This window comes from Culex pipiens, chromosome 2, assembly GCF_016801865.2.
Source record: "Culex pipiens pallens isolate TS chromosome 2, TS_CPP_V2, whole genome shotgun sequence".
NCBI lineage: Eukaryota > Metazoa > Arthropoda > Insecta > Diptera > Culicidae > Culex > Culex pipiens.
In genome coordinates, this window is record NC_068938.1 from 116766249 (window position 1) to 116793166 (window position 26918).

General features: G+C 41.1%; 1 protein-coding gene across 6 annotated transcripts in view; it reads right to left on the minus strand.

The window, feature by feature from the left end:
• The window catches only part of LOC120424064 (probable ubiquitin carboxyl-terminal hydrolase FAF), a 406051-nt gene that overhangs the window by 198363 nt on the left and 180770 nt on the right, over positions 1–26918 (minus strand). For all 6 annotated transcript variants that reach the window (XM_039588085.2, XM_039588080.2, XM_039588081.2 and 3 more), the window contains 2 exons: positions 19161–19308; positions 18799–19104 (listed from right to left, as the gene is read on the minus strand). In XM_039588085.2, the coding sequence (XP_039444019.1) occupies positions 18799–19104; positions 19161–19308 (454 nt within the window). The remainder of the gene's footprint in view (positions 1–18798; positions 19105–19160; positions 19309–26918) is intronic.

Genomic DNA, 26918 nt, shown 5'->3' on the forward strand with positions numbered 1-26918 from the left:
TGCTGTGGGCCATGGCTAACCAGAATAGCGATCGGCAAATGATCGCTACCACGAGGATCTTGAAGCACGTTCCAGTCACAGAGAACTGCCAGACTGTTGGAACAGAGCGACAAGTCGATGGCACTCGCCTTCGTACCGGACGAAGTTGGCGTTGGTGGTGTTGCAATCCGCGTAACTTGCTTGTCCCTGTTTAGGAGGGTCATCTGGAAGTCGTCGCACAGTTCATGAATCAGATATGCTTGAGGGTCTGTCTTGTGACTTCCCCACTCGGTGCTGTGAAGATTAAAGTCACCCAGAACCAGTCTCGGTGCCTGCAACAACTCAAGCATACCCCACAACTTTTGTCGAGTTAACGACACCTGTGGGGGAACGTAGACGGACACAATGCAAATGTCCAGTCCTCTGATCCTGGCCTGTACTGCGACTGCTTCGATTCCTCCTAGATTCGGGAGCGTGACCTTTCTAAAAGTGTGGCATTTCCTGACCCCAATCAGTACGCCTCCACCTCTATTTGGTCCTGCCCTGCTCTCTGTGATGATGTTGTACCCCCGGAAAGCTGGCGTCTCATCTCCGATAAGAAACGTTTCGCTCAGCGCAAACACATCACAGTCCCGTTCGAATGCGAATTGTTGAAAATCGTTTAACTTGGGGGTTAAACTTCTACAATTCCATTGTAGAAAGGAGATGCCGTTTTTCGTTTTTGGTGTATTACCCATCAAAGGAAATGAACGACAAGAGGGGCATCGTGCTAGCAAGCTGTTTCCCGATGTGTCTAGCGAGAGGCTCAAACCGCTTTATGATTAAACGCGTCGGTTCACTCACAAAAGAGCACAGCCATTCCACGATTGTGGAAAAGGTAAGGACTCCTTTGAAGGCATCGGTGATCGGGTTCGGTTGAGGAACCGGTTTCGGGGGGATCTTTGGCAGCTTGGGAACGGGCTTCAGCAGCTTGGGAACGGGCTTCGGTGCCGGCTTCGGAGCGGGCTTACCCGACGGACCGAAAGGAAAATCCTCCTCGAAGTTCAACGAGTCACTTTCCTTACCCTTGCCGCCAGCGGCTTTTCTGGACTTGGAAGCCTTGTTGCGCTTCGGGTTTGGCCCGGAAGAGTCACTTTCCTCGTCTCTCTGGAAGAGGACCTCCACATCGGAATCTTCGTCCCCCGAGTCTTCGTCCGCCAAAGGAGCGAAGCGATTGGGGTGGGTCACCTGACTAAGGATTTCCGCGAAGGACTTCTTGGAGCGTTCCCTCAAGGATCGCTTCATCTTGTCCTCGCGCTCCTTGTACTTTGGGCACTGCCGAGTTTTGTGCGGTTCCCCGCCACAAAGCAGGCATTTTTCAGCCTGCTTTTGGCAATCCACGTCCTTGTGGGGGCCGGCGCACTTTGAGCACTTGCTCTTGTTGCTGCAGTAGGTCTTGGTGTGTCCCAACTGCTGGCAGTTTTCGCAGCTCATCACACGCGGAACGTACAATCGAACTGGAAGCCGAAGCTTGTACAGCTCAATGTAGTCCGGCAGAGCTGACCCTGCAAAAGTCACCCGGAACGAGGCAGAAGGAATGAACTTCTTCTGGCCACCCTCGGTGGTGACGTTGCCCAGTTGCCGGCACTCGAGTACCTCCACAGCTGGAAGTTTAGGGTTCTTGAAGCGTCCCACCGCCCTTGAGAGGTCGACAAGCGAAAGACTGTCATCGGTCACCACGCCATCGATTTCGACTTTGTGGGCCGGAATCCAAACACGGTACTCAATGCTGAACCGCAGATCAGTTACGATCTGATTAGCTTGCACCGCGGAGTTCACGATCACGCGGAGCTTGCTCTTGTTCAGCTTGGTACATTCGACCACCCCAGGATAGTGCTTCTGCAAATCCTTGGTAATCTGTACAAAGTTTAACGGCTTCTGTTTGGGCCGGAAGAAGACCACCCATTCCGTTTGCGATCCTTCTTGATACTGACGAGGACGTGGAATCGGTTTTTGAGAATGAGGATTCAGGGGCGGAGGGGGATTAGGATCCGGATTCGGCTCCGGTGTTTTAGGAGGAATTGGGTCTGGATTGGGAGGAATTGGATCTGGATTGGGAGGAATCGGGTCTGGAGTCAAGGGAGGAATCGGTGGTTGAGGGGGAACCGGATTCGGATCTGATTTAGGACGCTTTCGCTTCGTCCTCTTAGATCCGTCCGAGGATCCCCCTTTACCGCCAGCATCCTTATCCTTCAGGAAGAGGTCCCTGTTGGTGGTGTTTGAAGGAACTCCCAAAACGGAGTCCGCCATGTCCACGTCCTCGTCACCCTCAAGGGTTGAATCGAAGTCGCATTCCTCATGGTCCGACTCGGTCGGATCCATGTTTGCGAAGAAACGCGATAAACTAAACGAAAATAAAAGTGATGAAACTAATCGCAAAAGTAAAAAAGGAGAGAAAAAAAAAAAAAAAAAAAAAAAAAAAAAAAAAATAGCCGAAAAAAAAAACTATGAGAAAAAAAAAAAAAAACTAAACGCTAACAAAAAACTCGCCTTTTGCACTCACCGCCGAACTGGCCGCACTGGCTGCCGCCCGCAGCGGGATGCGCGGGAAGCTCGTTTTCGCGCGCTTGTTGTTGTTGTTGTTGTGCTGCCTGCTGCCAGCCACGTAAACAACGGGGGTTGTCTCCGACCTGGCCTGGCCGAAAACTGGTCCGCCGACCGCAGTCGACTCTCCGGGGCCGATTCCACCGACCAACGACCGTCTCTCGCCTCAGCTGCCTCCGCGGCCGCTGCTGCTGACTCCTCCTGCTGCTGCTGCTCGGATGCAGGAACTCGTTCCTCTTCCACTGCTGCACCGCCGCCGTGTCCACGACGACCAGATTGTGGCTCCTCTGACCACCGGAACGGGCCTGTCCGCTCGCACACGCCTCGATTTCGCCGTGAAAAACGCGCCAAACACACCGCGAAAAAACACGACTAGCCGCTGAGACTTCTGCCGTAGCAAATGACCTTGGATAGCTCTTAATGCAAAGAAAGTCCCTGCAGGTTTCCCCGCGGTTCTTACGCCTCGCACTGTCGAACGTTTGAGATATTACATGGCGACCGTGACAGCGGCTTCGCGTCAAAGTTTTGACAGCACGCCGTAGTGACCCGAAATGCCACCACACTGGAAAATCTTTCGTGCCGCGTTAGTGCACCGAACAGTGACCGTGAAAAACAGTGAAAAAACAGTGCGACAGTGAAAAAAATAACATTTTAAGTTAACGATGGGTACTGAACAAAGTACACCAAAGCCGCCCTTATTGCATGAGGAGACAATACGCATCATAAACGCGAATGTGCTGCAAACAGCACACTTGGAAAAAAGTGCGAGCGCGACAACGGTGTTAGCATATGCAGCTGTAGCAGTAATTTTTATTACGCTCGCATATGTGCTATATCGTGCCATAATTAAGTTCGAACGGATGAGAACAGAGGACAGACTACGAAGAGTAGTATCGCTCTCAAGCATCGTAACGCAAAAGTGAAGTGGTGATTAAGAAAGAACAATAAGTTTCGATCAAAAAAAAAAAAACTGCAAAAACAATGAAAAGTGTTATAGAAAGTGCGCGCAGAAAATGACGAAAAACAATCTAACAAACGATTTACGGAAACTTCAATCAACGCTAAAATCAAAGAAACCAATACAGTTGGACAACAACCAACTAAAAAGTTGTTTAATAGCGGAAAAACTAGCAAAAAATGCTGCCAACGGTGAAATAATAATAAATAGTGAAGTACAAAAAATAGTGATGGTGAAGCCAACGCCTATAAAAAAAAAAAATTGTGGATTTCCTGAAAAGTAGCAGAATTCTCCCAACCATTACCGGGCATGTACTCATGTCAACAACGAGAGGACTGATGACCCACCATCAGGCCATCCAGGACCAAACCGGTGGAATCGTCGTCTTGGCGATCATCTACTAAGACGCGATCGCAACGAGCAACGAGTTGGAATCGAATGAGGTCACCAACAACATGCATCAATTTTAACAAGATAAGTAACAAAAATAAGAGCGTCAACAACATGCATCAATTTTAACAACAAGATAAAAAAAAGAGCGTCAAAGAGTTTTCTATTGATATAAAAAATATAATAATAATAAAATATTTAGTCTTCCTTAAAATGGCCCACAAATGCCATGGAAGAGATTGATTCCAACATAAGGACCTTGAAAAAAATATTAGAAACACTCGAAAAAAATCCGTTTAGGAAATTTTTAACTCAAACATTACTATTGAAAAAACAAGTGGCCAAGGATTGTTACTTGGACATAGAAAAATTACTTCTCTTTAACGAAACGAAAATTGAACTAAGTAAGCTCAATTTTTATATAAAAGCTTCCCGAAACATTTTCAAAAAAATCGAAGATTTCATAAATCTTCGATTAGATAGCAAGCTTACAAAACGATTGTCCTTGAAGACAATCGTAAAAATTACAATAATTTTCCAACGGTCAATCTTTGCTATAAGAAGCAAAGAAATGACTTCACCGTTGGAAATGATAAAATTGGTCTCCTCCCTTGTCGCTCCTTACGACGGGGAGTCGAGCAAACTTGAGTGCACATTAGATGCACTCAAGACCATTAAACCTCTGGTAACGGAGGCAAATAAAGCAGCTACCCTGCAATCTATTGTGTCCAGATTTTCTGGTAGAGCGCGTCAGTTCGTGCCAGAAATTGACAATGCAACAACTATAGATACAATTATGGCAGCACTGGGTGGGTGCAAAATAAAAACCAGCCCAGAAGCTGCCCTAGTAACATTAAACGCCACTAAACAAACTGGCGATATAAAAACCTTCACTCGGGAAATCGAGAAACATACGTTGGCTCTCGAGCAAGCGTATCGTGATGACGATATGCCCGGTGATACTGCAAATAAATATGCCAGTAAAGCTGGCATAAAGGCACTGGCGAATGGTTTAAAAAATAAAGAAGCGAAAACCATAATAAAAGCCAGTGCCGGAGCTGGAAAAATAATGAAGCTTTCCGATGCAATTAACATTGCATTGGAAGAATCAATTGATACTCCTGCCGAAATACTATTATTCCAACAATCTAAACCAAATAAAAATTACCGCAACAATAATGGTAACAATAATAACACAAACGGTAATAATTACCGTAATCGTAATGGTAACAACCGTTATCATGGCAATTATAACAATAATTATAATAATAATTATGACAATAATAATCGTAACCATAACAATAATAATCGCAATCGTAACAATAACAGAAACAACAATCGAAATAATAACAATAATTATAACAATAACAATAATTATAATAATAGAAATAACAATAATCAGTCAAATAGAGGTAATGGTAATGGGACTAACAGAAACCCTCACCAAATTTTTCAACTAAATACTGATCCCAACAATCAACAAAACGTTCAAACTCAGAACGTTAACAACCAAACCGGGTCAAACAGAGAAAACCAACATTTTTTAGACTAGACGCAAAGTCCATTTTTTCCGTAAACAATGCCTCAGCGAATTTTGTATTTATCACTGCAGGCATGGCCAACTCAAAATGCAGTTTTATAATTGACACAGGTGCTGATATTTCAATATTTAAAGCCGGTAAATTGAAACCCGAGCAAAAAGTAAATACCGCAAAGCAGTACAATTTAACAGGAGTTACAGATGGATCAATACGTACATTGGCCGAAACTGAAACTCAATTGAAATTTGATAATGGATTGATTGTCAGTCATATGTTCCAAGTCGTCCCTAGCGATTTTCCCATAATAACAGATGGACTCCTAGGACGCGATTTCTTTATTAAATACAAATGTTCAATTAACTATGAAAATTGGTTATTGACATTTAATTTTCAAGAGAACACCGTTGAGGTACCAATTGAGGATAATTTAAATAACTCAATAGTAGTACCGCCCAGGTGCGAAATAATTAGAAGAATTCCACAACTTAGTGTCGATGAGGATTCTGTTGTGTTTTCTGAGGAAATCCAACGAGGATTATTCTGCGGAAACACAATAATATCCCCTAACACAAGTTGTGTGAAATTAATAAATACAACGAATTCACCAATTTTACTGAAGAAATTTAAACCGAAAATTGAACCATTAAGGAATTTTGAATTATTGATCCTAAACAACCAAAACAGAGTTAAAGACATAATTGAAAAAATAAATTTTGATGAAATTCCAAACTATACACACGACCCTTTAAAACAATTAATCACAAAATTTTCGGATATTTTCTGCTTACCCGACGAAAAACTAACCACAAATAATTTCTATGAACAAAAAATTAACCTCACTGACCCTAGTCCAGTATATATCCCTAATTATAAAACTATACATTCACAAAACCCTGTAATTGAAGAACAGGTCAAAAAAATGATAAATGACAAAATTATTGAACCATCTGTATCGAATTATAATTCACCAATTTTATTGGTGCCCAAAAAATCAAGTGATGGTTCTAAAAAATGGAGACTGGTCGTTGATTTCCGTCAGTTAAATAAAAAAATATTGGCAGATAAATTTCCATTGCCGAGAATAGATACGATTTTAGACCAGCTAGGAAGAGCTAAATATTTTAGCACCCTAGACTTGACATCTGGATTTCACCAGATTCCTTTAGAGGAGGAATGTAGAAAATTTACTGCATTCTCCACGGATACTGGGCACTTCCAATTTTTAAGATTACCGTTTGGTTTGAACATTAGCCCAAATAGTTTTCAAAGGATGATGACCATTGCAATGGCAGGTCTCACTCCTGAAGTAGCTTTTATTTATATTGACGATATTATTGTCATAGGATGCTCAATGAGACATCACATTAAAAATTTAACTACTGTTTTTGAAAGATTGCGACATTACAATTTGAAGCTTAATCCTTCAAAATGTAATTTTTTTAAATCTGAAGTAACTTATCTGGGGCACAAAGTCACAGATAAAGGAATACTCCCAGATGATTCTAAATATGAATCACTGGTTAAATATCCAGTGCCGCAGAATGCTGACGAAGTTCGAAGATTCGTCGCATTTTGTAACTACTATAGAAAATTCGTTGAAAATTTTTCAACAATTGCTCACCCTTTAAACCAGTTATGTAAAAAGAATTGCAAATTTGACTGGTCTGTTCAGTGTCAACTCGCCTTCGACACACTGAAACACAAACTGCTGTCACCAAAAATTTTACAATACCCTGATTTTGCCAAAACTTTTATTCTCACAACGGATGCTTCTAACGTCGGTTGTGGAGCAATTTTATCCCAAATCACTAGTGAAGGCGATCGACCGATAGCCTACGCTAGCAGAACTTTTACACCTGGTGAGAAAAATAAGTCTGTTATTCTCAAAGAACTAACAGCAATCCACTGGGCAATTAACTACTTCAAACCATATCTTTACGGAAATAGGTTTGTAATCAGAACTGATCACAGACCACTTGTACATTTATACGGAATGAAAGACCCAACATCCAAATTGACACAAATGCGTTTGGATTTAGGAGAATTCAATTTCGATGTAATATATATAGCTGGTAAGGAAAACGTGGGTGCGGACGCGCTCTCACGAATAGTTATAACAAGTGAACAACTACAAAATATGCAAATGCTCGTAGTAAACACGAGATCAATGCAGAAAACGAAAAGCATGCAAAGCACGCAGGTTGATACTAGTATCACCTATCAAGCGGCTTATACAGTTGAAAACATTAATAAAACGAGAAAATTATGCGCTTTACGTGTTGTCAATAACACTTTACAGATCTATAAAAACAAAGAAATAATGATGAAAATCCCATTTCAGCCAGAAAATGAAAGTCCAACTTTAGAGATGACTCTTTCAAGGCTTGAAAAAGAATTAAAGAAAATGAGAATCGATCGAATATCTCTTTCAACGGAAGATGAAATTTTCAAAAAAGTAACAACTTCTACATTTAAAATTGTAGCTAATAAAACTTTGCAAAGTCTACAAATTTTAATATACAAACCACCAATGTATGTAGATAACAAAAATGAAATTCAAGAAATCTTACGAAATTTCCACAATACACCGACAGGAGGACACGTAGGACAAACTAAAATGTACCTACAGATCCGAGACCTGTACCGGTGGAAAGCAATGAAACGTTCTATTACACTTTTCGTTCAGGCCTGCGAACTGTGTAAAAGAAATAAAATTGTACAACATACTAAAGAACCACAAATAATAACAACAACTCCGAGTAAACCTTTTGAAATCATTACAATAGATACAGTAGGACCCCTACCAAAAACCAACAACGGCAACAGATATGCAATAACAATTCAGTGCGAACTAACTAAATATATAGTTCTTGCACCAATACAAAACAAAGAAGCTAATACTATAGCAAGAGCCATAGTAGATAACTTCATCTTAATTTATGGAAAATTTTTGGAAATCAAAACCGACCAAGGAACCGAATATAATAACGAAGTTCTTAGTCAGATTTGCAAACAATTGAAAATAAAACAAACTTTTGCAACTGCCTATCACCCACAAACCATTGGTGCTCTTGAAAGAAATCATAGGTGTTTAAACGAATACCTACGATGTTTCGTTAACGAGAATCAATCGGATTGGGATGATTGGTTGAAATATTATCAATTTAATTACAACACAACTCCACATACTATTCATGGGTACACACCTTATGAATTAGTGTTCGGTGTTAAAGCAAACTTACCACATAGCAATAATCAAAGAAATCTAGATCCAGTCTACAATTTAGAAGCATACCACAACGAGTTGAAATTTCGATTACAAAAGAGCCAAAATTTAACAAAGTCAATATTAGAACAGCAAAAACAAGAAAAAACTCAAATTTGTAACAAAATAATTAATCCTATCCACATACAAATAGGCGATCTGGTTTATCTTAAAAAAGAAAATAGGAGAAAACTAGATTCATTTTACCAAGGTCCATTTAGAATCACACAAATCAGAGATCCGAATTGCGAATTAAAAGAACCTATAACAAAAAAGAAAACAATAGTGCACAAAAATAGAATAATCAAATAAACCACCGAGCCTAGCATCAACAATGCAGGTAAATTTTTCCCAGCAATAGACTGCGGAAGTGAAAAATTCGGATACAAAACAACATACACTTACACATACACATACACAATGTAACAAAACACAATGTAACAAAACACAATGTAACAAAACAAACACACAACAACAAAAATTCATAAATATATCAAATAAATTGTAAATGGCTACTGGAGAATGGCAAAGAATAATTTTACTTCATAAAACTATTCTTTTAAAGGGGGAAGGTGTAATAGTCTGAACACCACTGCATTCCCAACATACCCATTCACACTTAATTTCCATTTTTATTACCATGCCCGGACCTCGCACAACAAGACCAGGTTTTGTCTTTCAAAACACAAACCCTGCCTGGCTGTAGAGCCCACACACAGTTAGAACCACTTGGCGCAAGCATAATTGCTGATGCTTGCGTATAGCCTTTTTCGAACCATATTTCGGTTCATCGACAATTGGCCGGGACGCTGACTCCTGCTGAGCCAGCGCAAGGGTTCAACCCAGTACAAGCCAACTCCAGAAGTCTATACTGTAGCACGTAAGTGTCACCACTCAAATTACATGTGATGCAACAAATTTGACTAGTATAAATACCCGAGTTCAAATAAACAAAAATCAGTCTTTTCGGCTGGAACATCAAGGCGACTTGTCTACTTTATTTCGAGCTCCGAGCTGGTTACTGCTCCTCGCAGTCTACCACACCTTGGATAGCTCTTAATGCAAAGAAAGTCCCTGCAGGTTTCCCCGCGGTTCTTACGCCTCGCACTGTCGAACGTTTGAGATATTACAACCTAGAAGGCACCCGTTGTGCTGCACACTCTTGTCAGCTGGCCGTGTGGGATGTCCTTAAGAAATCGACGAAAAGGATTGAAGTCATAAAAAAATTGGTGAAGAACACTCGCCTCATCAAGTATCGAGAGACTTTCGTGAATGAAAAAGGATCGTTCGCTCCTATTTCCAACGCTACCCGCTGGAATGCAGTTTTCCTTATGCTTAAAGCGCTCAAAGATCAACGTGCCTTTTATTTGATGCTGGAGAACAAATTCAGCGAACTTGGTAAGAGCAGTTGACCATTTAAATACTCCTACTCCCCTCAGTATTTGTTTTCCTCCCCCTCATGTTTGATTCTCTCTCCCACTCTTGATCCTCTCTGTTATTATCTGTTTTCCCTCCCAGTCCCTTCATGATCAGTTTTTCCTCCCTCATCGTAGGGGAACTATACCCTTTCTCAGCCTATTTCTATTATCGGCCTATCAACACTTTGATAACGAATTACAGCTTTTATAAAGTGTTTTTGACTGTTCCAAAGTATTAAATAGCTCAAATAAAAGTGAGCAAGCAACTCTCCATTGATGAAACATCTGAAAATGTTGATTTAATAGCGGAAAACGGCAAAAGTGATGAGAATTGGTCGAACGGCTTAGAGTGATTAAAATGGGTATATTTCCCCTATATGATCGGTTTTACCTTCCTAATTTGTATTGTTTCGTTTTCCTTCTTACATGGGCAATTCTCCGCCAACTCACACAAAATCGGAAAAAGTTGCCGCGACCCCTCTTCGATTTTCTTGTAACATTGCTATAAGGGGTAATTTTGGTCCATTACCACGATTCGATAACTTGTGACGGTAGAAGGGTACGACTCCTTTATTTTTTATGGATTATTACCAAGACACATTTTTCAGGGATTTGTAGCTCGATATCGTTAAGAGATAGAAATTTTTTGTCAAAAGGAATTTTGTATAAAATTGGACGCCCGATTTGGTAGCTTGCTCAAAATTCCAAAAAATCGTATTTTTCATTAAACACATCTCGAGTTTTTTTTTATTAGGTCCTATAAACATATGAAAGACAATAGTTTATCGGTCCTTTTCAAAAAAAAAACTCTGGACATGTTTGAAAATCGCTGCCATTTCCCGTTACACAACTTTCTAAAATCCCGAGGCATTGTATGGGAAATTTAATGTACTTTTCAAATCTGATATAACCCAGAAGGGTATTTTTGTTCGTTTGGGAAAAAAATAATTTTAATATACAGCAATTCCCCACGAAAACAGCATGGAAGAACACAAAAGTGCTCGGATCGGGCTCAATATTTTTCTGGGGGTTCCCTGGCCGAAATAATTAGACCTGGGTAATTCTCTACCAACTCACACGAAATCGGGAAAAGTCGCCCCGACCCCTCTTCGATTTGCGTGAAACTTTGTCCTAAGGGGTAACTTTTGTCCCTGATCACGAATCCGAGGTCCGTTTTTTTTTATATCTCGTGACGGAGGGGCGGTACGACCCCTTCCATTTTTGAACAAGCGAAAAAAGAGGTGTTTTTCAATAATTTGCAGCCTCAAACGGTGATGAGATAGAAATTTGGTGTCAAAGGGACTTTTATGTAAAATTAGACGCCCGATTTGATGGCGTACTCAGAATTCCGAAAAAACGTAATTTTCATCGAAAAAAACACAAAAAAAGTTTTAAAAATTCTCCCATTTCCCGTTACTCGACTGAAAAAAAAATTGGAACATGTCATTTTATGGGAAATTTAATGTTCTTTTCGAATCTACATTGACCCAGAAGGGTCATTTTTTCATTTAGAACAAACATTTTCATTTTTAAATTTCGTGTTTTTTCTAACTTTGCAGGGTTATTTTTTAGAGTGCATTAATGTTCTACAAAGTTGTAGAGCAGACAATTACAAAAATTTTGATATATAGACATAAGGGGTTTGCTTATAAACATCACGAGTTATCGCGATTTTACGAAAAAAAGTTTTGAAAAAGTTACTTTTTGCGTTTCTCTTTGTTTCGTCGTCCGTGTCTGTCGCGGGTGACCATGAACGGCCATGATCGATGACAACCAACTTTTTCAAATCTTTTTTTCGTAAAATCGCGATAACTCGTGATGTTTATAAGCAATTCCCTTATGTCTGTATATCAAAATTTTTGTAATTGTCCGCTCTACAACTTTGTAGAACATTGTTTTACTCTAAAAAATAACCCTGCAAAGTTAGAAAAAACACGAAATTTTAAAATGAAAATTTTGTTCTAAATGAAAAAATGACCCTTCTGGGTCAATGTAGATTCGAAAAGAACATTAAATTTCCCAAAAAATGACATGTTCCAAATTTTTTTACAGTCGAGTAACGGAAAATGGGAGAATTTTTAAAACTTTTTCAGTGTTTTTTTTTCGATGAAAAATACGTTTCTTTCGGAATTCTGAGTACGCCATCAAATCGGGCGTCTAATTTTACATAAAAGTTCTTTTGATACCAAATTTCTATCTCATCACCGTTTCAGGCTGCAAATTATTGAAAAAACCTCATTTTTCGCATGTTCAAAAATTGAAGGGGTCGTACCGCCCCTCCGTCACGAGATATCAAAAAACGGACCTCGGATTCGTGATCAGGGACAAAATTTACCCCTTAGGACAAAGTTTCACGCAAATCGAAGAGGGGTCGGGGCAACTGCTGTGTGAGTTGGCGGAGAATTACCCACCTGTATTTTTTTGTTTGGCCATTAGGCTGTGTTAGGGTGGCCCGAAAAATTGCAAACTTACCACCTTTCATTTGCGTATAAGACAGCTAAAATCGATTGAAATGATGGGGAGTTTTATTTTTTTTTAAAGTGGTTTTTGCGAAAATCGACGAAAATGGTAATTTTTCGGGCCACCCTAACACGGCGTAGATCACCCTTATGGCCAATCAAAAAAATACGGGTCTAATTATTTCGGTCAGGGAACCCCCCGATCCGAGCACTTTTGTTTTTTTCCATGCTGTTTTCGTGGGAAATTGCTGTATATTTTTTTAAAACATTGCAGTGCTTTTTTTAATAGTATAACAATGTTCTACAAAGTTGTAGAGCAAAAAAAAAACAGAAATTTATATGATATATAAACAATAGGGGTTGTATGTATTTTTCACGAGATATCATAATTTTACAAAAAAAGTTTTGTGAAAGTGATGTTTTTTCACGAAAATCGAAGAGGGCTTCTGTGTGAGTTGGCGGAGAATGACCCACATGCATCACAGGTTTTCTTGTAATCTACCTTGTGATCAGTTTTCCTATCTGATTATTCTTTTTATTATTTATAGAATTTTCCAAACATTGGACATTTATTAACGAGTATTGTGAGGCGCTTGAACCAGTTTTCCGACTGACCATCTATCTGCAGCGTGAACACGTTCCACTTTCTGAGTTTTACGCGCAGTGGATCATTTGCCAGGCATCGCTATTTAATTTGCAAAACAATAAATTGGCGGTAAATTTATTAGCCGCAATGGAACAACGCCTCAAGAAGCTTACGGAGACAATTCAATTCAAGGCCGCTCTCTACTTCGATCCGCGATTTAACTATATCGGTTCGGGAAAAATAATAACCAAAGACAAAGAAGCAGTTCAGGTAATTACATCCCGTTACATCCCACCCAAAACCTTTTTCACCACACTCCCTCTAGCAAAACAATTCAAAAGGTCCATTGTAGGTTTGTCAAACTAGAAGAGACGAACTGTCATTTTTACACGGGACACTCACTTCGTTTGGTAATGTGTGTGAGCTCCGTGTCAAACTAAAAAGTGACCCCGTTCGTTTGAAAAAAATATGTGTCAAACCATCGGGGTTTGAGTGTAGTTCTCTAAGATTTCGCAATTTTTTTTCGCGATTTTTTAATTTTCATTCTTATGATTTAAATGAAACTTTTCCATGGATTCCATATGTCGAAAAAACATCATTACTTTTTCAATGAAATGCTGCATAAAACTTTGTGGGCTGGTTTGAAATTCTGTATTTTGAAAAAAGATTATTATTCATAAAAACCACAATTCCCCTCGAAAACAGCATGATTCGAAAAAAAAGTTCTCCATCCGGCTCAACATTTTTCTGGGGGTTCCTTGACCGAAATAATTAGACACGTATTGTTTTGTTTGGCCATTAGGGTGACCTACGTCGTGTTAGGGTGGTCCGAAAAATTGCAATTTTTAAAAACACTTCTTGAAAGAAGAGCACCCCTAAAAAAACAAAAGATCAGAAAATTTCACAAAAGTTTATTTTTTTTTAACATCGAAATTCTGACCAATACATTCCGAGATATCGTCTATTGCTAACTCGTCTGTTGTTTGCTATCTTGTGACAACGACCATTTAGTACAATTCGAGAAAATCGTATTTTAAAGTTTGATGATAAATATTTTCAAAACTATGGATGCTAGAGTCAAACTTTTTGAAGCAATCGGTTTGTATACTATCGCTCCAAGTTTCAACTAATTTGGTTACACCAGTTAAAAGATACAGTACACAGAAAAAAATGATGGTAATATTCATCAGGAAATGATGACAGATTTTGTGGCAAAAAAGTGATAAATTTTTCTCCTAAAAATGATGAATTTTCATCAGTTTTTGTTGAATATTCATCAGGTTCACATTTTTACACATTTTTACGTAATATTACACAAAAAAGAGGTTATATTCAACCAACCAAATTTGAAACCTTTCAAAATTCAACTTTTTTTTCTGTGTAAATAATGTAAACAAAAATCTAAAAAGCACGTGTCACAAATGTCACACAAACTTGAAGTGTGTTTCGAAAGTATAATTGTACTACGTGTCACAAGTGTGCACAGAATTCCCATACAAACTAAAATAGGTTTAAATCAATAGTAATAGATTGCATTGCCTTTAGAAAATGTGTATCAACATTAATTTGTGAAAAACACGAAAACTTTTCCACATTTTCCAACAACATGAATCGTGTCACAAGTGTGCACGATCATTTTGATGATAAATTGGTCTATGTCACAAGTGTGTATTGCGATATTCGGGAAACGGAATTGAGTTCCCAAAATTGGGTTGAATTATCTTGTAGTGTTTATTATGTATCAACGACCAAAATGGTCTATGCCACAAGACATCACACAGCCGACGAATTTCAAGCTAATTAGGAAACAATCGTTATCATCGATTTTTTTTTTATTTTCGTACAATTCCATGCACTCTGAAAAATGTTGTTCGATTGGCACCAACCCGATTTAAAAAAAAATATATATATATAGGAAATTTTCTCAGCTTTTCAAGAAAGAGCAAAAACCAAAAAAAAAAGAGCATAAACCAAAAAAAAAGTTCTCCGCTCGGGCTCAACATTTTTCTGGGGGTTCCTTGGCCAAAATAATTAGACCCGGTTTTTTTTTTGCCATTAGGGTGACCTACACCATGCTAGGGTGGTCCCAAAAATGGCAATCCGATAAAAATATTTTCAGACATAGGCTCTTTGGTCCAGACACCGTCAAAACGGCATTTTAAAGTTTCATTACACCTTTTCAAAGGTTAGGCTAGATTTTACGGTCTTCAAACTAGTTTTCCTTGGAAAACCAACTTATCACCTTTAATTTGCATCGAAGATAACTAAAAAAAATTAAATGTAACTAACCTAACCTAGCACGGTGTAGGTCACCCTAATGGCCAATAAAAAAAATACCTGCTTAATTAAAATAGAAATACAACTTTAAAATTTGACGAAAGATTTGTGAATTTCTATAAAATTACTCAATTTAGAAACTTGTTTAGGGATCATCCACAAACCAAGTGAACACTTTTTTGGATACCTCAACCCTCCCCCCCCCCCTATCGTGGACAGTTTCCATACTAAAAAAATCTTTTTTTGTATGGAGCGTGGACAATCGCCAACACCCCCCCCCCCCCCTCCCTAAGGTGTCCCCGTGTTTTATGGATGGTCCCTTTGCCATAAAATGTAAGGGCCATGTGGACAGTTAGCTCGGTAGGGAGGGATTAGTTGACGATTGTTCACAATGGTAAAAAGTGTCCACGTTGTTTGTAAATAGATCCTAATCGTAGTTTTTGAGTTTTTGTGATTAAATCTAATAATCTGAATTAAATATTTCAGCGGTTCTTGCTGACATTATGGACACGGCTCAATGCCATCGATAGCACCGAGGAAGACGAGGAACCGGCAAGCAGCGACGCGTCGACTGAAACGAATAGTTTCATAAAACAGTATTTGGACACATATTTCCAAAAGGACGCTGTTGTGGAGGATGCCCCAGTCACCCAGCCGTTGGCCAAGATTCACCGGCTGATTAAGGAGTTAGAGTTTCAGCCAAAAGTGTTATTGGAGAACCAACAATTCGACGTAATGAAATACTGGATGAAGCAGCGGACGGGTCAGCCGGAATTGTATCGCTTAGCCATGGTGGTTCTTTCAGCGCCATCTACCCAAGTCATCATTGAACGATCTTTTAGTGCATTGAAACTCATCCTTAGTGATCTGCGACAGCGGTTGTCTGACCCACGCATTCAAGATTTGATGATCCTGAAACTCAACCCTGATTTGCTGCCTCGTGTTGTGCAGATTTTGGATAATGAAATTTAAGTTCATTTCGATTTTGTAACTATAAGCAACCTGTAATGTGATACTGTTCAATTCTCTTTAAAATAAATTGAAATACAAATAAATATTAATTTGGTATGCTGCTGATTGTTTTATGATTCATAAATAAGACCCAGCTCAACCAACTCTAGCTTCAACCACTACTCCTATTCAAAGTTTGAAAATAAACCGTCTCCGACTCCACTCCTCAAACGAGATCCGACACCACAAACTGCGGCTCCGAACCCGACTCCACAGCCCTGGAAATAATACAAGAGGTCCCGCCCGTGTGGATCAATCGGACCGCGCACTGGCTCACAATCCAGAGGTTGCTGGTTCGAATCCCGCGGCGGGCGCTCTAAAATTCTTTGTGTAAATATGGGTATTCGGCGCCGTCGCTCCGTGCCATACTCTAGTACACTTAGGAGCCCAGGGCGGCGAAGTCCTTGTAGTTAAAAAGGAAGACACTAGTGGTTGGTACTAGCAATGGTGGCCGACAGCTATAAAGTCAACTTCGTTTTTTTTTTTTTCATTCATCCCTGGAACAAAGCTACGTCATTTGCGCATGTCACTTATTACACGGTTCATTGGCTCAAGAACCGGGGTTGGGAGTTCCGAGGATTCCTTATGGACAATTTGGGGTTGCACGGGAAGCCGGTCGAAGCTCATGAACGTTTTCAGCTTGGGGTCACCAGGAGTTGCTGGTTTGTTTAGCGGATGCCAAGGGGTGGATGGATTACCAGGAACAGAGCTTACGGGCCCGCTGAGGTTGGGCGAGCGCCTCTTTGATCGCAACATTCTTAGAATATCGCCTAGGTAGATTCTATCAAAACAGTGTGATTTTGTTTTGATTGCATAGAGTAAAAGTTGATATTGTTGACATGTTTCAGTCTAAATAGGAACTGATAATCTTAACAATTACTAATATTAATTTATATTCACAGTTAACCTAACAATTTTGTTTATTTTATTAAAAAGAAACAGTGTTTGGTACATTACAGCAAATTTAATTTGAAAAAAATAACAATAAGATAACCGTCAAAAATCGGTAATTTCACCCTACAAACGGCAACATCACAAGGGCTTGATGTTCTCGTATTTCATCAACTCAGAGAGAAAATTCATGCTCGCTCTGGGAGATGAAGCCGAAAATGAATGAATTTCAATCAGGCGAAACACCAACGAAATATCGAAGGGCAACAAAAAAAAATCCTTTCGATGTTTCATTTCGTATGGAGCGAAGAATCATTGGCGATGATTTTTTTACAGTTCGGAAGAAGAATTATTTCATCGCTGATTGAAAATCGCTTGAGAAAAATGAACTTTTGATTTTTTTCCATCGCTGCTTAACGGCCTAACAACCAAGGCCGGGACCGACATTTTACTTCCTCATCCGATGGAAGGTTGGAGCAGATGGGAATCGAACCCAGAATCATCCGCTTACAAAGCGGACAGCGTAACCATTCGGCCACGCACTGCCACCGAGCTAAGCCTTATTCCCGGTGAATAGTGGAAATGAGAGCGGCCGGCAATGGATGGCTTTCATGGTGCTGCCTGTCTTGTTCTGGTAGAATTGGTTTTAATTCCCTAAGCCACCTCGGTTGGACAATCATCATATATACATGACGAAATCCAGTCTTCACCCCGCTAAGATTACCATCTCCATGCGAAAGCGATTGCGAATGATTTAAGTCGCAGAGAAATTTGGTCGACCTCCAGTTTCACCTTAAATTCGTGTATTTTGTATTGTTTACAAACATTGTTCATCAACAAAAAGTGACAGGTCATTTTCGACGTGTGACGTTACACTTGCAGGTATGCACTGAAACCCCGATAGTTTGACACCAACTGTTGTCAAACGAACGGGGTTACTTTTTAGTTTTCTTTACACAGAGCTCACACAGTCTCGTGTAAAAAGTGACAGTTCGTCACTTTTGAATTTGACTTTGTCAAACCTACAGGCTATAAACTAAAAAAGTGTCAATCGAAAAAGTGACCAACCTCCGGGGGTTGAGTGTAGTAGGAAGTCGGTGTTTTACCGAATAACTCACATGAAGTTTTTTGAGTTTATTTTTACTGATGTTTCGTTCAAGAGAGAGGAGAGCCATGATATTTTCCGATTTTTTAACTTGATGAAGATTTTCTTTTGATAAAGATTCTTCCATCGCTGGTCCAATTTTATAACCAATATCCGAGAAAAAAATTTACTTGATTCACCTATGAGATTGATGCCGATGATTTCAGACAGATTGTCGTAGCCGAAAGGATTGCCCTAACAAAGGGGTTTGTCCCACTTGTAAACTAGCTCCTAAATGTTCAACCAACTTAATCCAAGGAAAGAAATCTTTAAAATGTCACCACAGTAAAACTTACCTTAGGCTTCTTTCTATGGAAGATGGCATTGGTAGAACACAATTTTTACTTTCTGATAAAGATAGTTGCTCTATGCTATCTGCATGCATTACTGTAGCATGGTCATATCGTGTATAAAACAGCATGTAAGCGTTCCACCAACGTTTCTGGCGCCGATACTGCATCCGCTTCAGATTGTTATCATAAACTTCACCCATATAGTCTCCACCGAAACATTGTGCTTTCATCTCATCATCATCGTTCATCTTGCATTCGGATACCTCACCGTCATCGAATTTATACCATTTTTCAACGCCATCTGGAGTCCTACAACCATTAGAAATATTCGTAATTTATTTTGTTCAATATACTATCAATCTTACTTGTGCAGAATAAAACTGAAATAGTGGCCACCGGATGCTTGTCCGCTATGAACGACGATACCGGTTAATTGGTAACGAGTTTCTGAAGATTCTTCAGCCTCAACACAGTCGTCAATCACCATTCTTTCGATTCTTGCCAGTCCAGATACTGAAATGTATAGTCTCGATTATTTTAAGTACCAACAAAAAACAACAATTCCGTGCCAACATGTTCAGATTGCATTCAAGATTGTAACAACAATTTATATTTGGTAAACTCTGCCAACTAACAAAATATTCAAGTAACCACACAGAATAAAAATTGGATTATGGCAAGTAAAAAATCCAGAACGTCAAAAAAAGGAGTTGTCGGGTTTAGTAAAAATCTGAATGTTTGATGAGCATGGTTGACTGCCAAACGAGTTGCTACTCCGTTATTAAGCTACACGCAAAACAGCCAATGTGAATTATATGACCACTGGTACCGAAATTTTGACCATCGAATGCTCATAAACGATCATGAGCATTCGATACGCAACACGAATTGACCATTCGATGTTCAAAGTGCTTTCTGGAAAATTTGACAGCTCGTTTATATGTATGCGTGTCGTCGCACGCAGAATTTGGTGGATTCATCTATCCAACACTTGCGGCGCCACCGTACGTCTCTGAAGTAGCGATAGTACCGCTTTTCACCACCAGATGGATTTAATCGATATTTAGGACGCAAACCAAAATTATGGAGGAAATATTCATCAAAACAGACAATTTTTGTTGTTGTTTAACTAAAATTAAACTAAATCAACTGAAATTACAAAAGAATTAGTTTAATTTAAGGTTTAACAACAACATAAACTCTCTGTTTTGATAAATATTCCTCCAAGAGAGAATACATCAATACAATACAAGTTTCAAGTATATCTTAGTTTTTGGTCATCTCTTTGACACATTTATATCACGAGTCTAGAATCTGATTTTGCAGGATCACGCAGAACTTTTTGCGCCGGTAGTCGATCACGTTTCTGGCGTATTGCGGCCAGCAAAAACGACACCATTAATCGTTTAAGCTGGTGCCGAGTTCAAGTGGCCACCCCCGCTGAGCAGTATCGAAGCAGTTTAACAGAATGTTGCTGTGTAATACGTCGTTTTACCTAGAGACCCTAAATAGGGAGACTGGTCTAAGCTGGCTAAATCGATCTGGCAACGTATGTTTTGAGCATGGCAACACTGATAAGTTTTGCTGGGCGTAAAGGCAAATGCTCGTTTGGATACGTCAAACTCGTGTCTGTTTGGGTACGTCAAATTCACTTCGACCAGTCTCCCTATTAAGGATCTCTAGTCTTACCCACCTCGGAATCGACGAACGCTGGCTTGAGGTAGAGGGTGACGAGCGGGAATTCCCGGGAAAAATTGCCCGGGAAATTGACCATTCTGGACCTCTCGATTCCCGGGAAATTCGGTCGAGACTCCCGGGAAATTTAAACTTATAAATATCGAAGCAAAATTATATAAACTAATCAGAAAAACATTTGAAAAATTCAAAATTGTTTAGAACATTGAATGTCCAATGTTCAAGTTCCAATAAACCAATGTTTCTCTGATCTTCTTATTCAGAATGTGTAAATTTTAACTTGTCAAAAATTCCAATAACTATAATTTAGAGAAGCCATAAAAAAGGTGGACCCCAAAATTTGCCTTAAAAATTATTTAGCAGTTACACCCCAGATATGAAATCAAATGTTTTATTTTCAAATATTATTTTTTCTAATTATTTGTAAAAGGGAAAAGCTTTTTCAAGTTAAGTTCAATTTCCATATCTTCCCTTGAGCAAAGCAATCCTGATAACTGAAAATATTTCTTCAATGGATATTTAATGTTGAACTTAAAAATTGCAACAAAAAAACAATTTATTTTGTTGTTTTGAGTCGTTGTTTATCATATTGCAAAATTCCCGATAATGGGAAATTATATATAAGCTATTATATTAGTTATTTATTTACAAAAATCTAATAACAAGTTTGTGAACCTTTTGAAAAATCACTCAGTGCGAATTAAGATTCGTATATATTTTAAACTACAATTTTGAGTCTTAAAAAACTCAATAAACGATTTTGTTTTTGCAGATTCAGAAAAAAAATCAAAAGTTTTATACAGTTCCTCAACGCAACGAGGCTGCTTAAATTAACGTTTCATAGAATTAGTATGAATTAACAGTAACTGAATTCATTTAAAAGAAACAAATTTATTACTTTTCATTTTAAATGTTTGACACTGTTGGCGTAGTAAAAAAACTCCCGGGTCCCGGAAATTGCCAAGTTCAACTCTCGAATCCCGGAAAATTGAAAATCTCGAGAATCGTCACCCTCTAGGCTTGACGTACGCGGCGGGATCGTACTCGTCGTCCTAGTAGCTTCCTGAGACGGGTAAATTGATCTGGATGGGTTGGTTTGGGGTAGGTCCGCCTGAAAGCGTTTGAGCGGCTAGTACTCGAATTATACCACCTGAACGGGACCCATTTCTGCGAGCTTCATTGAGTGCGATATCAGGTGCCACTTCGAAAAGGCGTTTGATTTCTCAACGCGGCGATGGCTTGGCCGGCTGATGGTGCAGGGACTTCGATTGACCAGTTACGTCGTAAGCTACCGGTGGTGACCGACTTCCTCTTGACCTTGGCAGCTTCTGCCATGGCGACGGACACTTTGCTCAGTTCCTCGAAGCGCTGGTGAAGCTAGAGAAGCACCCCAACAGCAGTATTTCCGCGTCGATGAATTCGACTCGCACGAGCAGCACTGACTTCCCCGATCTGATGGATGCAACTGATTCCGGCGAAAAACTTTCCCTCTCGAAACCCTCTCGATGATGGTCATGTGTTGAAAAGGGCCAAATCGATGAACCTGGAAAAATGTATTGCTTTGAATAAATTCTAATTAAATCACTAGCAATTTTACCCGCAACAACAGAACAGTGTAGTAACCCGTTTGATTGGTTGGTTGTTTGGTCGTCGTTGTCGTGCTGTTCGGCAAAACCCGGTCCCAGATCACGGGGTCCGACTAGTTCAGCTATTGAAGTCTCTAACGACTAAATCCGCGATCGGGGCGAGGGTTTCGGTCAGCGGTGAATCCGACGGATGAGCTGCGATCGTCCTACTTGCGGGGTGGACTTTGTGATCGTGCGAGCGATTCGAAAAGGTTTCTACAGGACTGTAACTTATGGTGGGCTACCCCAGCATTAGTGAGACCCCCCTCTTTGCCTCAGGGTCGGCATGTTAATCCGGAATCGGAAAGGGAAACACTCGATTGGACCAACGAACAAAACAAACCCACTTTATTCTGGTTACCAGCGTTTTATTGGCAGACTCAAGCTGCGTAGGTACCTCACTTCCTAGTTCTCCCACTTTCTTACTAGCTACTCCTACCTCACACGTCCTTCTTCATTCTTCTTTGGGCTCTTTCCGGAACTGCTGCTTCCGCTTCTCTCCACTCTCAGCTCGCGTTCCTGGAACAACGGCTACACGCCTCCACCGACCTCCGGGACTCGGTCAACCGGGGCGGGACACGTCTTCCTCTCTCGTTGTGCGACCAGTATGGGCGGTCAGCTGCTGCTCTCGTACTCGTCCCTCTTCTGCGCCACCTGCCTCGACGCTCCCGAGTGTGTTGACGGACTCTGGGACTACGGCGGACGAATCCACCGGTCTGCCTGGTTTCCGGCGTCGGTTGGTGTAACGGCTGGCGAGGCTGGCGTCTTATCTCGCGACGGTTGGTCCGCAGACCAAAATGGCGGCGTCGCGAGGGCGGTTCCCACACCGGAACGGTGTCGCGGGCGATCCTCGTGCGTGAGCGATCGTGCTCGGCGGTACTGGGTACCGCGCGGGGAATACCGCGGGTGTCGGGTGGCTTACGGCGAACGGATGCGTCTGCGCCGGCCTGTACGCGAAGCGTACGAACACCGAGGGGTTCTGTGGGCACAATGGGACGGAAATTAGCGATGGCGGAGGGAGGTTGGACGGCGATAGATCGGGGAAAGCAACGGCATTTACCTGGATGTCCACAAATCAACGCAGGCTCCTCCTGCTTGCGTCCGGATCTCCAGATCGTCGGACGGCTTTCCTCCGGGATGGCGTCTACCGGATCTTCCTCTTCACTTCCACAAAACTTCACGTACGTAACGGCGATTTTCACGGGTATCGACCGTCCTCTTCAAAATACCAGGCAAAGTGACCGTTGCAATGGCGGGGTTTTCCCAGCGATCCTCAACCTCCCCCTTCTGGACTCCTTTGTCCCATCGTCCCATCGTCCTGATCATCGCCGCTACCCAAGGCGGGCGTTTGCGATGATCTCGTGCGCTCCTAGCGGTGACTAGCGCAACTAGCGGTGCAGCGTTGGTAGCGTCCGTAGGGGCTGGACAGCTACGCTAGTAGGTCGTTCTGCCCGCAAGCCTTCTCAAGTGCTCCCTCCGTAACGTGCCGCGGAACAAACGATCGCACTAATCTTGGGATGCAAATACCATAGGTTACACTCTCCCCTCGCTCGGGTAAAAAAAATATTAGAACTAATATTTTTTTTCTAACATTTTTCGTTTTGCACTGAGCACTATACACGATCCGCTTACCTCTGAACCACGAGACAAGAACAAAGAATTGACTGCACATCGTTGTTTTAACTCAAAGTAACCAGAAATATTTGAAAATTGAGTCCGTTGTACTAAGTCAAGTCAGAATACACAAGTTCACAACACTTATATCAAGGGTAATGGGCGGGGTCATAAGTTATCATCGTCAACCTAAGTCGACTCCTCTCAGTTTCAAGGCCGAAACCTGTTACTGACCATCAACGTATATTTCAACTCCGGTCTCCAGCGATCTCCATTCTTGATATATTAACCGACATTGACAACATTTAAATTACAATATTTACAAGTCAAATAAATAAATAAATAACAAATTAAAATATTTACAAATTAAAATTATACTCAAGCATGCAAATTTTTATAACTTTTGAATTTTTATATTTTTTTTTGATTTTCCAATTTTCTGCTGCATGCAAATTACAAATAATACCATGGTAATAAATTAATTAATTCCGGAATAAACAAATTCAAACAAATATCGCGATCAAAAACCTATTCGCATCAAGCGACGGTTGAAATAATTCACTACGTGAGTGTCGGAGATCTCCTTTATCGAACCAATTCGTGCTATAATCCTTATCGTTATCATTCGTATCAGTGTGTGTGCTGCTTCTTCGGGTTTGCTGAGTGACCTGAACCTGTCAAACTACTATTGGTGATAAAAAATGTGGCCTGTGCAAGATCGCGATGCGGTTGTTTGTGAGAAAATCGGCGATTTGTGTAGAAATGGGAATTTAGTTTATTATTTTCCTGATACGTATCAGTTTAAAAAGGTACCTATATAATCATTTGAAGTTTTATTCCCGAATTCTACCCCAAAAATCCCATATCTCACAAACAAGCTCATCAGAGATGCAATATGCTCTGATATGAATTATGCAATGCTATGCTTTTGGTAAGTATGAAGTGCTCAAGTTTCACGGAAGTGCGTCCACTAGGTGAAAAATTAAGCGAAAAAATCCTAGTAATAAATTGAAAAAAGCTAAATAGTTATGCATGGTATATGACAAAAAAACTTCTTGCAACTTCATGGTTAGGCAACTCATTTGCTCACTGCTCACGACTCATTCACCTGTTCTTTCACACACACTTTGAACTCCGATGCAATTTTCCTTCCACATTCCCTTCTCGTAGTGCAACTTTAGAAATACTCTTGATAATGTTGCCTGAGAGATGAATGGGACATTATGCACCGATAAAACATAAAATTGATTCACAAAACACAAAATAACACTCAATTACGACACTTTAAAACTTTCACTTAAAATTTTATCAATGATTTCCTAGGATGCACTTTTCCATACTGGTGCTTGCGATGCGTGGGCGTTCATGTGTCAATGAACCCATTGATGAGTGACACTCGGTTCATTCATGCGCTGTGGATTGCGCAAGGCGACTTAGATGAGAACTCCTGATGAATGAATTTGCGGAATCACATCTATATCGACCTTGACCTCCTCTCAGATGAACCTCTGTCCTCGAACTAAGTCATGTCCCTCTTTCAGAGATCACGCTTTCAAATCCGCCGCTGAGAAGACTCCCAGTGAGCGACCATTCATGTCGGACACCTCATAGGAACTCGTTCCCTTCTTCGCGACGATGATGCACGGGACGTACGTAGGCCCAAGCTTGGCATTGAAGGACTTGTTCGCCGCCGACTGCTGGAAGGATCTCTTGAAGACACGCTGTCCAACATCGAACACCGGTGAGTACCTTTTGTGCCTCAGATCATACTGCCTTTTCGTACTCTCGTGCGCCTTCTGCAGATTATCTTTGACCAGCTCGTAGGTCTTCTTGCTCACTCCATGCATGCGTTCAATACGCTCTTGCTCGGTGAGTTCCTCATCGTCCTCGAGCTGATGGTCCATTCCTCGGGTCACCGCTTCGTGCCCGAACACTACTCTGTGTGGCGTAAACTTCGTTGTTGCGTGGACCGTGTTGTTCAGGATGAACTCAATCTCTGAGATTTTAGTATCCCACAGCCGTTGATCTTGCCGGACGTACGTGCGGATCATCGCGTTGATCGTACGGTTCAAGCGCTCGGTGGGATTTGCTTGGCTCCTGTGACGAGCGTTTGCCCAATGCTGGATTCCATACCGTTTCAACAGGTCCTGGAACTCCTTCGACAGGAACGTAGTTGCGTTGTCGGTGATGATGTACTGGGGCACAGACAACTTTCGCAGCCACTGCTCTTCCAGAATGCTACACAGACTAGCAGACGAAATCTTCCGGACCGGAGCAAGAAGGCAATACTTAGAAAAGACGTCTAAGACGACCAATAAGTGTGCGTTCCCTTTCTTGCTACGCGGAAGCGACTGTATGTAGTCCATGCAGACAATCTGGAATGGCCTAACCGCTACTCGTTGTTGTCCCATCATCGGCTCAGTAGACACGGTCGAATGTTTCGTCTCCTTACAGGTGTCGCACCTGTTGATGTACTTTTTCAAGTCTGCGCTCATTCGAGGCCAGTAAAACCTTCTCTTGAGCTTCTCAATGCACTTTTCGAAGCCGATGTGCAAGCAGCCGTCGTGCTCTCGCCGCATGACTTGCTCTCGTGCCGATTCTGGTACACACTCCTTCCATTCGAATCTGTAGTCCAGCACGTCGGACTTGGACGACACAAACTTGAACAGCTTCCTGTTCTCGATGCGGAAGTCCAGATACTTCTCCGGATCGTCCTCAACAGCATTGTAAAGATTCCGGTACCAGTTGTCGTCATCGCCCACGTCGAGCGTCTCAATTGACCGCGACAGCGCGTCGGGTACGATGTTCTCCTTTCCCTTTCTGTGCTTCACCTCCATGTCGTACTGCTGGAAGGTTATGCTCCAACGACTCAGACGCGACGACGACCTCCACTTCGCTCGCATAATGAACGTGAGCGCGGATGAATCGGTCACCAGCGTGAAATGAGTGCCCTCAATATAGCAGCGGAACTTCTCGATGCAACGGAGAGCAGCTAAACCCTCTTTCTCCGCAGCATGGTAGTTCAACTCAGCACCCTTCAGCTTCTCTGAGTGATACGCGATCACCCTCTCCACACCATCGTGAACCTGTGTCAGAACTCCGGCTATCGCGGTGTCGCTTGCGTCCGTTTGGACACAGAACGGTAGCTTAAAGTCGGGATTGGCCATCACTGGAGCTGAAATCAGCCTC